The sequence below is a fragment of the Lissotriton helveticus genome, chromosome 10 (genome assembly GCF_964261635.1).
Source record: "Lissotriton helveticus chromosome 10, aLisHel1.1, whole genome shotgun sequence".
Lineage (NCBI taxonomy): Eukaryota > Metazoa > Chordata > Amphibia > Caudata > Salamandridae > Lissotriton > Lissotriton helveticus.
Window position 1 is genome coordinate 1,074,280,347 of NC_136071.1, and position 13,393 is coordinate 1,074,293,739.

Genomic DNA, 13,393 nt, shown 5'->3' on the forward strand with positions numbered 1-13,393 from the left:
GGTGAGCAGCAACAAGCAGAAGGGCCCTACGCAGATCGTGGAGATGCTGGGAGGCTGGACTTCGGTGCTGGGGCTGCTCAGGGTCGGGGCTTCTCAGACCCCAAAGCACTCACCAGAGGATCCCTCGGCGGTCGTGCTGGAAAGAAGTCGTGCAGTCTTGAAGATGGCCGGTCCCTCGAGGTCTCGTCGCACCCACGGTTCTCAGCTGTGCTGTAGAGGTGGGTAGAGGTCAGAGGTGCCAGGGAAGCCGGTTCTTGTCGAGCTGGGCAGTCGGATTCCGGAGGAAGGACTTGCAGCAGACCGCAGTGTTCTTAAGATGGTGCCTGCGGATGCAGGGTGACTACTCCTTAGTCACAAGGGAGAATCTTGAAGAAGAAATCTTGATGTCCTTTCGTAGAAAGTCGTGTCTTGATTCCAAAGATGATCTAATTTGGAAGGGGGCCTGCTCCTACCTTTATCTGGGAAAAGGGGGCTGGCACGCGACTAAGTCCTGCCCTATGGGTGGGACCAGGAGGGGGGTGGTACACCCCTCTCCTTTGGCGGGCTTTCCCCAGGCCAGGGGCTGGAGTGCCCCTGGAACTGGTTTCAGCCGGCCTATGCACAGTGAGCACCGGGGTGCCACTTGCAGTCACCTTCCTCTGAAGCCCTGCCTACCTAGGATACACAAAATCCTGTCTGGGACGGTGCTGGCACCGCCCCTGGCAGGAAACACTTTGTCCTTGCCTCCTGCTCTGGGAGGACTCCCAGCAGCAGGAGGGCAGATTTGTGTCTCGGTGGCAGCATCCATTTTGTGGAGCTAAGGCTCTGTTGGACTTTAACCGGGGTTACAGGTTACATACATGTCGTGTCCCTCTAGAAGGGTGGAATGCTAACCCCGTCGCCAGAATTGGCGAGGGGTTAGTATTCCAATTCGTATGACACCTTACTCGACATGTTTTGATAAAGCGATACCAGAGTTGGCATATAACCGCGAGGATTATAATGCACTTAAGAGTATATGGTATGCGATATCATGGAAACGGCTAAGGGATAGATCCCGAAAGCCGCAGACAGGCTCAGCTCATGCCAGAGCACCATCTCACACGATTCCAAGCACTCTGCCTTCAGGATTGTTAAGGCCTGCCATAGGAGTGACTGATAGGAGATCTGTGTGTCCATTTTAGGGTTAGATATAGGTATACTACATCTAAAGCAAGGGGTGAGTACACCACCTTGCCCCAGCTGTCGTGCAGCCAGTTGTGTCAGTTTAGTTAGTCAGCCCAGGGGTGGCACAATACATGCTTCAGCCCCTGGGAGACTTCTGGGTGCACCTCAGCCCTGGGTACAGGGACTTGGAGAGGGCCCAGTGCCAATTCAGTACCTGAGTACAATTTGGATAGAGAGAACAGCTAGGCTGTGGGTCTGATTAGCAGGCCCACAGCCAGGGAAAGTCGTAAACCAGTGCAGCAAAAAGCAAAAATCTGGGTGATCATAGGATTGCAGACCCTACTCTCCTACACTTGGTATTTGCAAACTTCCAAAATGCAGCAGTGGGCTCCTGTACATGTTGGTTTACAAGTTAGCACTGGGCTTAGCACTGTACAGAGATTTAAGTTTGAGAAATTTACCAGTGAGAAATTATGGGGGATATTCTCAAGAACGTGTGATAACCATTGCCAAAATAGGTTAACGCACATTTTCATATCGCCTTCTATGGCGGGAAAATAACTACGTGTTAATGTCGTATTCACAACACAGCGGTAACATGCGATCGTTTCCCGATAACGTGTCAAATGTCCTGAAAAAATCACAGGGACGGCGATAAAAATCTAAACCCGAACGTGAAAAAAGTTGCAATGGGCTCAACTGTGATATAAATTCAGCGATAAGCAGCGCTTGGCCTGCAAGTCCCAAAAGTCAGGCGGGAAAAATCACTATAGATGCGGCAACAAAAAACACAAACAGTGGTGGCCAGAGCACGTACAGAGGACAACCAGACCAGAGAAGCCCCATGGAGGACTAGCCTGGGACATTGGTGTCACACATACTTGGTTCCCACCTCTGCCCACATTCTGTAATTGTGTGGCTGGGACACATACCATTTACGGAAGGTCAGCTGTCTTGTTCTGCGCTGCCTCGGTGGTAGTCCGGTTAGGGGGGGTATGTGGGGGGGCTGGGGGTGGTGGCGGTGGGTGTTGTGGCCCTCTTGGGTCTCCGAGCTGTTTTATCAGTAGCTCAATTACATGTGTTGGTCTTCAGATGTGGCTCTGGGCTGGGCTCCCTTTTATACTGCATGGTGTCGTCCTGCTTAACACTAGTAAAAGGAAGGTTTTAAATCCCTGCTGCTAACGCGCCTTATCGCCTGTTTTTCGATCGCATCGCAGATCTGGCTGGTCACTGAGAATGTCGCAAAGTGGTGTTTTCATATGTTTTCGCACGGGAATGCCTACTCTGCATATCATTAGCGTTAGTTGTTGCTCTCATCCGTGGCAATGTTGGTAAACTGGCGATGTCGGCAGTTTGCAGCAGCTTGAGAATAGGGCGATAAATCTATCGCCACTTTTGCGGCGATAGGTCCTTGAGAATATGCCCCTATCTGTTTTATTCAGAGAAAGCACACAAGTGCAATATCTCTCAGTAGGTCAGGGCGAATTCTAGTTAAAGCTTTTCCAGCCCGTGACCACTATGAAGACAATGACAGTAGTCGATTATCTGATGGAGAAGATAATGGCAGAATGATCGGATGATAATTTATGCATCTTGGAGCAGTTCTAATTCGAAATTTCAAGTCAACTTATTTGGTTCAATCATTGAGAATTGATATTGGGTCCTATGTCCTCAGAAGACCCTGGAGAACTCCACAGGCGAAATATTTTAAAATGACACAGCAGAGTCCTAGATCTTATGTCTCTTATCCTATGAGTGACTGGACTTGTTGACCCCACCTGGTTCACAAAACTATTTAAAAAACTGACATATAATAGCTTCAGCTAGTAAGGGCTCCTACACTAAGGCAGAAGAGCGTTGCATCCCTGCCCCTCCCCCCCTCCAGCCTCAAAACTTGAAAAAAAAGTAATAATAAGGGTTTATTATCATTTTACTTTGCAATTTCTAAGGGCCGGGCCGAGACTTGGGGGCGGGGTCATTTCGGAGGGCAGTCATAAGGGAGAGTGGTGTGCACTGCTATCTGTGCACATGTCGGTTTGACCGGCTGTCTCAGGACAGCCAAACCGGCATGTTCACTGAGCTGTCTCCTACCTGAACTGCGTTGCCGTGTTGGAAACAGGAAGCATAGGCTCCCAGTCTCTCTAGGAGTGAAAATTCAGGACGCTCAGGCCACTCCTGATGCTAATTTCATGCTGCCAGCAGCATGAGAGCAGCCTCAGGATTGGCCGCAGGAGAATTTGGAAGCCTGTGCTGCAGCGATTACTCGAAGCAGAAAGAGTGTCAGGCTGCAGGTAAGTTCCTTCTTCATTTTTTTCAAGTTTTCTTCATCGTCCATCGTCATCCCCCTGCCACTTCAACCATACACCATCCACTGCTGGCTTCAGATTCAAAGAAATCTCACAAGTACCCTCTCTTTGAATACTCCCTTGAACAGATTTTCATTCAGAGTAACAGTGAAAACATTAAGGGGCTCCTACTCCATTTTTTCATGCAACGTGGTGCAGCAATGGAACTTACTGTGCTGCATTGCGCGAAAGGGTGAGTGCAGAAATGCTCCATATTTACAAAGATAGCGATCATTTCTGCTCTCTCCCAGCACTGGCGCTTGTGCTGCCTAGCACCAAACATGCAACCTTGCACTATAGAGCAAGGGTACCTGCACTACGGGCAGGATTGTTTATGTGCAAGAAGGGACACCTTTCTGGACAAATAACCAATCCTTAGAGGCGTATTCCGCTTTACATATTACTGCAGAACACATGGAAAGAGGAAGTAACAAGGGGGAATAATGATATTTCGCCTTGTTACGCTTCTGTTGGGGAGGCGCACCATTTTGGTGCAAACCCAGGTTTAGGTTTACTAGTCTTTGTAAATCTACATTAGCATCAAAATGCATTGGTGGATACAACAGACCACCCATGCTTCACTGATGTAACGCCTAACCAATGCAAAGTAATGCAAGGTAGCACTATGCACTGCTTTGAGTTAATTTGTATTTATTAAACCACACAAAGTGTGTTAACATTGGCTTAGTAAAAGCCCAAACTGGTTTTGCATTGAGTCTGTGCCCCAAAAGTAATGCTGCCCAATGCAACCATAGTAAATCTGGGCCTAAATTTCACTCTTAGGTTAAGGCTCTTTAGTCTGTGTAGAGGAGACAAATACAAATTACCAAAACGTGTGATCCTTTACAAATCGCTTCATCTCCGTTTGCCTCAGTTGCCCTGCCTAGAAACAAATGGGGAGTGCTAAATGCATGTCAGATGGAAATGTGTGCCATATACTTCATTGGACAAATATCTGCAGTGTCAGCTCCAGCAATTGTTTGACCACGAAGCACTATAGAACTTTTTCTGGTTGTTTGCACTCTCTTAAGGTTACGTTTTATTCCAAAAGCGGAGGCTAAAATGAAAATGTACTTTTCTTTCAACCGTCAGAGATGTTTGCAAAATTGTGACTATTCTGTTGCGGAGAAATGTAACACCAGGCATAGATAACACTTCAGATAGTTGGTGTCTTTGATGGTACATTGTGTCTTGTTCAAACCATTCTCGCAAGGGGTAAATGCCATAGGGTTTCAATTGCACAACCACAAACTTTCAGGGATTGGTTGGAGCTCTTTTACAGGTAGTGGTTAGAACTCTAAGAAGACAGTTCACATTCTATGTAGGACCAGGGCACCGTGCTACACCTTTCTATCCTAAAGTGCTCATGCATACTGTGTGATTTTAGTCAAATCTCTTGTTAGATTATGCTTCATGGGTTGCTGGGAAGATGTATTGTGTTAGTAATAAAGGGCATTTTCAACAGAAGCAAGAAGAAGAGCCACTTCACATTTCTCTCTCTCTCTCTCTCCCTCTCCCTCTCCCTCTCCCCCTCCCCCTCCTTTCTCTCTCCCTCTCCTTCTTCCGTTTCCTCTCCCTCTATCTCTCCCTCTCTTTCACTCCATGTCCAATACTCTTTTTCTCAGTTTCCTTTCAGTCTATTTCTCTCTCCTTCACATACTAGAACTTAACAGCTTTCCCGTATGCACTGTGCACTGAGTAGTGTTTTGTTGTAGCTCGCTACTTTTGGAATAGTCAAAGAGCCACAGAAGAGCACACATGGCTGCATTCTCGTCCCTGATGACCTCCAGACTCTAACACGGTTTATCCGTTCACAATGCATGTAGCGCTAGGCACTGTTTCTTTCTCTTGTATCCTTTTCTTGCATAGTTCTCTCTACCTCCCTCCCCCCACCACCAAAATTATACTTCTCACCAAATATCATTCGGAATCTGGCTAACTTTTAACTTTTTTGTTGTGGATGTTGTTGATAACAATATTATGATAAACATTGTATGCACTATAGTTTTGCTTCTGGTGCAGACTACCCTGTGACTTTTCCTGTGACAGCACTCTTGAGGTGAGAGGGAGCAAATTAAACATTTTATGCAATTGTATGGTTAATTTAGGGATTTTGAGTGACATCATAGGCAAACCGATTAAGCTTGTGTTATCAGCATCAAAGAAAGACACAAAGTGGATCAATTCCATGTGTTGATACTTGACAATGCCACTTCATGATACCTTTCCAACCATCTGTCCATGTCCTATGCCCCATGAGACGTTTAAGCACATTAAAAGTTTTGTTGGCCAATCATGCATATGATGTCTACCTATTAAAAAAGCTTGTATGCCTCTCTGCAAAACTCATACACATTCAATGCGTGTCTGTTTTTATAGTTATTGTTAGATATTGGCCCTCTAGTTGGCAGAGGTATGCCCCCTGGCCAAGTAGGGACCACAATCCCTGTCACGGTAAGCTAGATGCGCTCATTAAAATAAAGCTTTGCTCACCCTCTGGTAGCTTGGCACAGGACAGGCAGACTTAACTTAAGAAGCAATGTGTAAAGTATTAGTGCAACACACACACAGAACTCAATGAGAACACCACAAAAATAATCCACATAGGTTTAGAAAAATAGAGAATATTTCTCTGAGTAAAATAAGACCAAAATCGAATCAGCAGAAGATGAGAAATGAATTTTAAAAGAATATATGGAAAATTAGTGCTAAGAAGTCACTAGCAGCGAAAAGGTTAGTTGAGGTCACAAGCGACCAGTACATGTCCAAAGTTCAAACTAACTGTGATGGAGGGCAGGCCAGCTACAGGATCCAGACAGGTCCCTTTAAAGAAATACTTTGACTGGAGCAAGTATCAACATCAAGAGACTACTGCGTCGCCGTCAATCCACGCAAAGGGGGCCCGAGCCGTCTTCAAGCTCCATGGAAGTTAATGCAATGCGTCGTCGTCGAGCCGTGCAGAGCATCGTCATCAAGTCACTCAGGCTGTGGATCCGCTGTCATTTAGCAGCCTCTGCTTCGGCGATGAAGGGTGATGAGGTAGAATTTCTCAAGGAGTCAGGGCGATGCAGCAGTTTTTTGCAGAAATCAGATGCAGACCCCACTTCTCGGTCCAGGACTGGAGGGGGGCACCTCAGGCAAGGGTAGGACTCTCAGATGGCAGTGTCCAGAAGCACAAAAAGGATTTCAGAACCCCTTTTGTGTCCCTGAGACTTCAGAAAATGGGTGGCAAGCCAGCAAGCCCTTGGAGTCACTCTGGGTTTAAGTGAGAAGGGTTCAGTTCTTGTCTTCAGTAGGGCAGAGAATTTCAGGCAGCAGAGCAATTTGGCAAAGCAGAGAAGTAGTTCCTCATAACAGTCAGTCAAGGCAAAGTGGCAATCCTTACAGCACAGCAGTATTTACTCCAGCAGATTTCTCCCCAGCATACTGATTTTTTAGGGTCAGAGCCACAGTACTTTTACTCAAAAGTGCCATTGGTGTAGGGGGTGACTTCAAAGGAGGTATCTTAAGTGCAAAATGGTCCCTTCCAACCCAGTCCTGTCTGCCAGACTATCTGTGTATGTGGGGTGGGGGGGTTAATCAGTACTTTGAGTGTGAACAGGACACTACCTATTGAAGTGTAAGTGTCGGCCCCTCCCATTCCTCTCTGTCCAGGAAGACCCATCAGAATGCAGATGAGTGCTCAGAATGCAGATGTGCCTCACCTTCCTGTGTTTGTGTCTGTCTGGAGGGAATGTAAAAAGTGTAGTTGTCACCCAGCCCAGACATTTATTGGAGACAGGCTGCAGGTACACAGATCAAAGTTAAGAGCAGAGAAATGTCTACTCTAAAAGTGACATTTCTAAAATACTATTGTCAAATCTAAATTTAACATTAAAGAGTATTTATCATTACCATTCCAAAGATATGAAACATGAATTAGCTACTCCTTTCCAATAAGGAATTACTGCTAAAAAGTATTTTAAGGAATTCCCAATGCTAGCCTAGGAGAGGAGTAGGCCTCACAGTGGTGAAAAACAAATATAGATTTTCGTCACTACCATGACAAGTAAATCTTAAAAGTAAATGTCCTACCTTTTAGTTACACATCCGGCTGCCAATAGGGCTACCTAGGGCCTACCTTAGGGGTGATCTATGTGTAATAAAGGAGATTGTAAGGCTTGGCAAGTGGGTTTAAATTCCAAGTTGAAGTAGCAGTACACTGCACACACACACCTTGCAATTGCAGGCCTGAGACAGGTTTGAAAGGCTACTTGTGTGGGTGGCACAAACAGTGCTGCAGGCCCACTAGTAGCATTTAGGTTACAGCCCCTGGGTTTATGGTATACCACTGTACAAGGGACTTACAGGTAAACTAAATATGCTGATGAGGTATATACCAATGTCACCATGTTTAGGGAAGAAGCATGTGCACTTTAGCACTGGTCAGCAGTGGTAAAGTGCTCAGAGCCCTAAGGCCAACAAAAAGTTGGTGGAAAATCCAGTACTGGAATAGCGCACAAATCATCCCCGAAGGGGGATCTCGGCACTGGGGGATGTTGGGAAGATTAAGCGAGCTATTGCCCAGAGTCGTATGGTGCTGGATAGACCCCTGCCGCCTGAGCCAGGGAGCGAACCGTGATCCCCAGTATCCAGCGTCAGTCGCCCTGGCGCCAGACCTCTTCCCCATCCTTCATCCTTAGATGGAAGACCATCTAAGGATGACAGGTCTAATAATTCTGGTTTTTGCAGCATTCAGAAGGTTCCATGTGGGACGAAACACGTTGTCTGGAAATGTAAAGGAATGTTTTATCAATGTTTACTTCGGCTTGAAAAGAACAATACATACATACAAATCAGACTAACTGCAAGACCTCTAGAAAATGTGATTCATTTGATAGACTAATATTAGCCTAATACGCATTGAAAGTGTATGTGCTATGTTGAGTGAACACAAAATTGTTTGATACATGGAATTATTCTGATAGATTGTGCCACTGTCCTTGGTAGCTGGCCCTAAATGATTGCGCTAGTATTACTTACTTTCAACGAGCTCTGACATAGAGTGCAGAAAAATATAACAATGTTAGGTACTTCTGTACATTGTTGGCGTGGTACCCAACTCACTGATGCCCACCACAAGAGTTATACTGGGCCTCTAGCTGCCGTCTACCACCTCCACCTACAATGTGTATACAGTGTCTAAAATATGTTTCAAGATGACTGGCTGCTTCAGGGTCTGTCCTCCCCCAAATAAATATACCTGACCACACACACACACACCCTCCCTCTGCCATCCTGCCCCAAAAGTACATATATCTGCCCAGTGTCTGGCCTTCTTACCCCACCTCGTGTACTTACCCTCTCACACATTATGGAAAGTTGGGAACCTGGCACAATCAATTCATGCCTATATTGTGAGCAAATTTCTAACGTTTCCGATTTTTTTTAACGCAACTCAGAAACACTCAAGGAAATCTGTTAGTCACAAATGTCAGAGTACTGACTGCATCACATTCACACATGAGGAATTCACACAAGTGGAAAGCTCTGCATGAGGAAATGTAACACAAATCTGTAATAGTCAATGTAATTTTTTTGTAGAAAATTGTTTTCTGCGTAGAATACATGCTTCCATCACACCCCTATTAAAATTGGGGTGCTCACTTCTCATTTCCACGGTGGAAATTCATTCACTCCTGCCATTGACATTAGAATATGTGAAAACCCAGAAAGATATTCGCACATATTCACCTAGTTTTGTAGAGAAGCCCGCCTAAAAATCCCTACGAACCTGCCCCAACATGAAAACTGTAGAAGAGGCAATGCAAGTGCTAGGTAGTATTTGTGCATTCATATGTGAACTTTTCAATCTTGTTGCTGTAGTATATGTCTACTGTGCAGCGCTAAAGCTTGAGAAAATATTTTTTATACAAATGGGGGATATATTGACACATCGTATCCAAATTATTCACCACGTGAGTGCGTTCTAAATTTACAATTTGTCTAAATGTAAGATTTAATGAGAAATCCTCCTGGAGGTACTGCATCATAAAGATATGTGACCTGCTATAAAATGCTTGAAGTAAAGGCAATTGTTTGTGAAACCACCCAGGGCCTGGAACAGATGCAGTTGTTCAATTATGTATACCTTGCTCTGTGGTGCTCTGGAGATTGCATCACGAGTGTTTATTTCTAGTTGGTCAAATTGAACTCTCGTTTATAGTCCGGAAGGGAATTGTCGACCTCCTGCTTAAAGATGTACATTTAGGGGGAGGCTGGTATTTCATGTGATATGTATACCATGGGGGAGGTGTAAGGGGGGGGGGTTTGCTAACAGTGCCTTTGAGTGGTGAGCTTGTATTGCTCTGAAGTGATGACCTTGCCTTGCTTTTGAGTGTCGAGCTTATACTGCTTTTGAGTTGATTAATAACCAGAGCAGAAAGAATCTAATATATTCAAAAGAGTCCACAAGTGTTCTTCAGAGAATTCTTCTTCCTTTCTTTATTTGTTTCAGAATATTCACAGGTTTTCAATCCAGACCATCAACATTGTAATACGTAATTGGTAAGATGAACTTCTAGCCAACACTTGTTTTATCTATATGGAATTATCCAACGACTTCTTCAGGGCAGAACATTTATCTTGTATTCCTGTTATCAAATTGATTGAGGCAGGGGGCTCAGGATCCAATTGTGATCCCAAAGATGTAATTTCCTGATTCCAAGTAAAGTCCAGGTAAATTGTGTGATGAGACCACGACGTGTGGGAATCACGTAGTAACACAAGTAAAAGGTACGTTATTAGTATTTGGATGTTGCCTTATATGAAGGCGTAATCCAGACATGCGGCTCCGGTCCTAAGAGGAGAGTGCTCCTGGCGGTCGGATGGCATCTCGCGAGACACCATCCAATCAACGGGAGCACTCTCCTCTCAGGACAGGAGCCGCGTGTCTGTTTCAATAAGGCAACATCCAAATACTAATAATGTACCTTCTACTTGTTCTACTACGTGATTCTCACACGTCGTGGTCTCATCACACAATTTACCTAGACTTTACCTGGACTTGCCCTGAAGAAGTCTGTGCATAATTCCACACAGATGAAACACGTGTTGGCTAGAAATTCGTCTCACCAATTGTGTATTACAATGTTGATGGTCTGGATTGAAAACCTGTGAAAATTGTGAAACGAATAAAGAACGGAAGAAGAATTCTATGAAGAACACTCGTGGACTCTTTTGAATATATTAGATTCTTTCTGCTCAGGTTATTGACCAAACTGTACTAATTTTCTGAGTGGTCGTCTTTGCCCACTCAGCTGATGACGGTGGGTGACCGTCATTTAATACCTTTGAGAGTTCTTACTGGTGCACACTTACTTCATATTACTTAGCTCAGTAATTACCCTTCCAGTCTTCTCAGTGTATCTGCTTTTGAGTGAGGGCTTGTATTGCTATTGAGTGATGAGCTTGCATTGCTTTTGAGTGGCGAGCTTGTACTGCTTTTAAGTGATGAGCTTATATTGCTTTTGAGTAATGAACTTATATTGCCTTTCTGTTTTATAGGTCAATGGGGCAGGTGTATGGGTGATGAATGTGGACCTGGTGGTATCCAAACAAGGGCCGTCTGGTGCGCGCATGTCGAAGGATGGACAACACTCCACACAAACTGCAAACAGACAGACAGACCAGACAACCAGCAGAGCTGCTTTCGAGTCTGCGACTGGCACAAAGAGCTGTATGACTGGCAGTTGGGTAGTTGGAACGAATGCCAGCCTGTCCTTTCCAAGAGCATGGAGAAACCCGCAGAGTGTACCAAAGGAGACGAAGGGATCCAAACCAGAGACGTCACATGCCTCTTGAAATCCAATGGCGCTGCCGCGGAGGACGCCATTTGCGAATATTTTGAACCCAAGCCCCGCCTGGAGCAAGGGTGCCTTATCCCTTGTCCGCATGACTGTATTGTGTCCGAGTTCTCTCCCTGGTCCGACTGCTCGAAGACCTGTGGCAGCGGCCTACAGCACAGGACACGACATGTAGCCGCCGCGGCTCGCTTTGGCGGTTCTGTCTGTCCCAACTTGACAGAATTTCAGATCTGCCAATCAAGCCCCTGTGACGGGGAGGAAACAATGTACAGTTTACACGTGGGCCATTGGAGTCAATGCACGATGCCCCATTCAAGGCACATAAGGCAGGCACGAAAACGAGGCAAGAACAAAGAAAGGCGGAAGGACAGAGAAAAGGTTGTGAAGGACCCTGAAGCAAGAGAATTTATTAAGAATAAGAGGAACCGGAACAGGCAGAACAGGCAAGAAAACAAGTACTGGGACATACAGATTGGATATCAGACAAGGCTGGTTACATGCACGCACCGGAACGGGACCACCGCTGCACTCAGGTAAGCACATTTATTCATCTCATATTTAATTGTTTTTGTGCATTTTCTTATCGAATGGTTGAACTGTTCTTTTTTCATTTATGAACTGCCCTAGTGCACAGTTCATGAAAACGTACCCACTACCTCGGCATGATGCTTTCATATCATCATTTTATCTTGTTTTTAGATCCTGTACTCTTGAGGTCATGAAAGGCAATGTCTTCCCTTTAGATTTATAATATCTTGCGGAAAGCTCTTTCATACATGCAAAATCTCCCAGCAGTGTGTTCTATTGAACAGTAGTCAGTCCCAGTTCACACAACGTATTAATTATTGATCAGCATTTTCTTTACGTTGAAAGCTCTAGAAATGCAAAGCAAGCGTTTGAAAGGCGCTTACAATTCTGTATATCTGCAGCATATCATATAGAGAACTGTATTGTAAAGACGATTAAAAAAGCAGTGTGATAAAAAAAAAAGCATTGCCAAAGAGAGTTAATACAGAATGGGTTTTAGGAATAGAAGAAAACTGCAATTTAGACTAGCATTTGTAAAATTGCTTAATATTGAAAATCTTCCAGAAATATCACCTGCATTTGCCAGTCTTATCCTTGGAGCAATATATAGCCAAAACAAAGGTACAAGAGGGAGCTCAAGAACAGATTCCCAGATAGCCAGAAGTGGTTTAGTAGCCAAAGATCTCTCTGTTGTGTTTTGGCCTTTATTTTGCTGCTATGTGCACATACCTATGCTTTTACATCTTTACAACATTTTTTTACTACATTCTTTAAATGGGTTTCGGAAATAACCATGTTTTGCTTGGGGGTCCCCCATATTTTTTGCCTTCCTTTGCTATGTTTTTGCTAACTATAGGACTCTGCACACTTTACCTCTACTAAACCAGAGGTAAAGTGCGTGTGCTCTCCACCTAAATACCTAAACATGTTGGAATTTGGATATCCCTAACTGGCCCAATTAATTTAATTTTCAGTCCTTAGTATATGGTACTACATGTACCAGGGGCTCAATATTAAAATGGTACTGCAGGGCTGCAGCACTCATTGTGCCTCCTAGTAGCACTGTAAAACACATCTCAGACCAGCGCCTTGGTGTTCAGTTTTAAGCTGTCATTTCAACCTGTCAAACCATACTTCTTGCCAGGCCTACACCTTCTTTTTTAATATTTAAGGCAGTCCCTCCCATAAGATAACATTTCCTTACACTATTAAATTTAATGTGTTTTCAGTTCTTGGAGTAGCTAGAAAAATGGGCTCATGGCTCATTTTAATGGTAATTTTAACTTAATGGTCAAGTCAGATTTCATATTACTATCTTGGAAATTACACTCTTAGAAAGCTGCCATGTTCCTGCCTGAAACTAAAAGGCTTTCCTGACCCCTGATGGTTCCTTTGTGATGACACATGTATTGCTCCCAGATAGGGGACAAAGGCCGCTGTGTGTGGGATGACAGGATGGCCTAGGGAATGTGGGCTGTGCCCATACCCTTTTCTGAGGTTCAAAGGATGCCTACTTTCTCACTGGCAACT

At 44.7% G+C, this 13,393-nt stretch overlaps 1 protein-coding gene across 1 annotated transcript in view; it reads left to right on the forward strand.

Annotated features, from left to right (window-relative positions):
- THSD7A (thrombospondin type 1 domain containing 7A) overlaps window positions 1-13,393 on the forward strand; it is a 1,031,465-nt gene that overhangs the window by 346,405 nt on the left and 671,667 nt on the right. Inside the window, exon 2 of the mRNA XM_078663785.1 lies at window positions 11,037-11,868. Within this exon, the coding sequence (XP_078519911.1) occupies window positions 11,037-11,868 (832 nt within the window). The remainder of the gene's footprint in view (window positions 1-11,036; window positions 11,869-13,393) is intronic.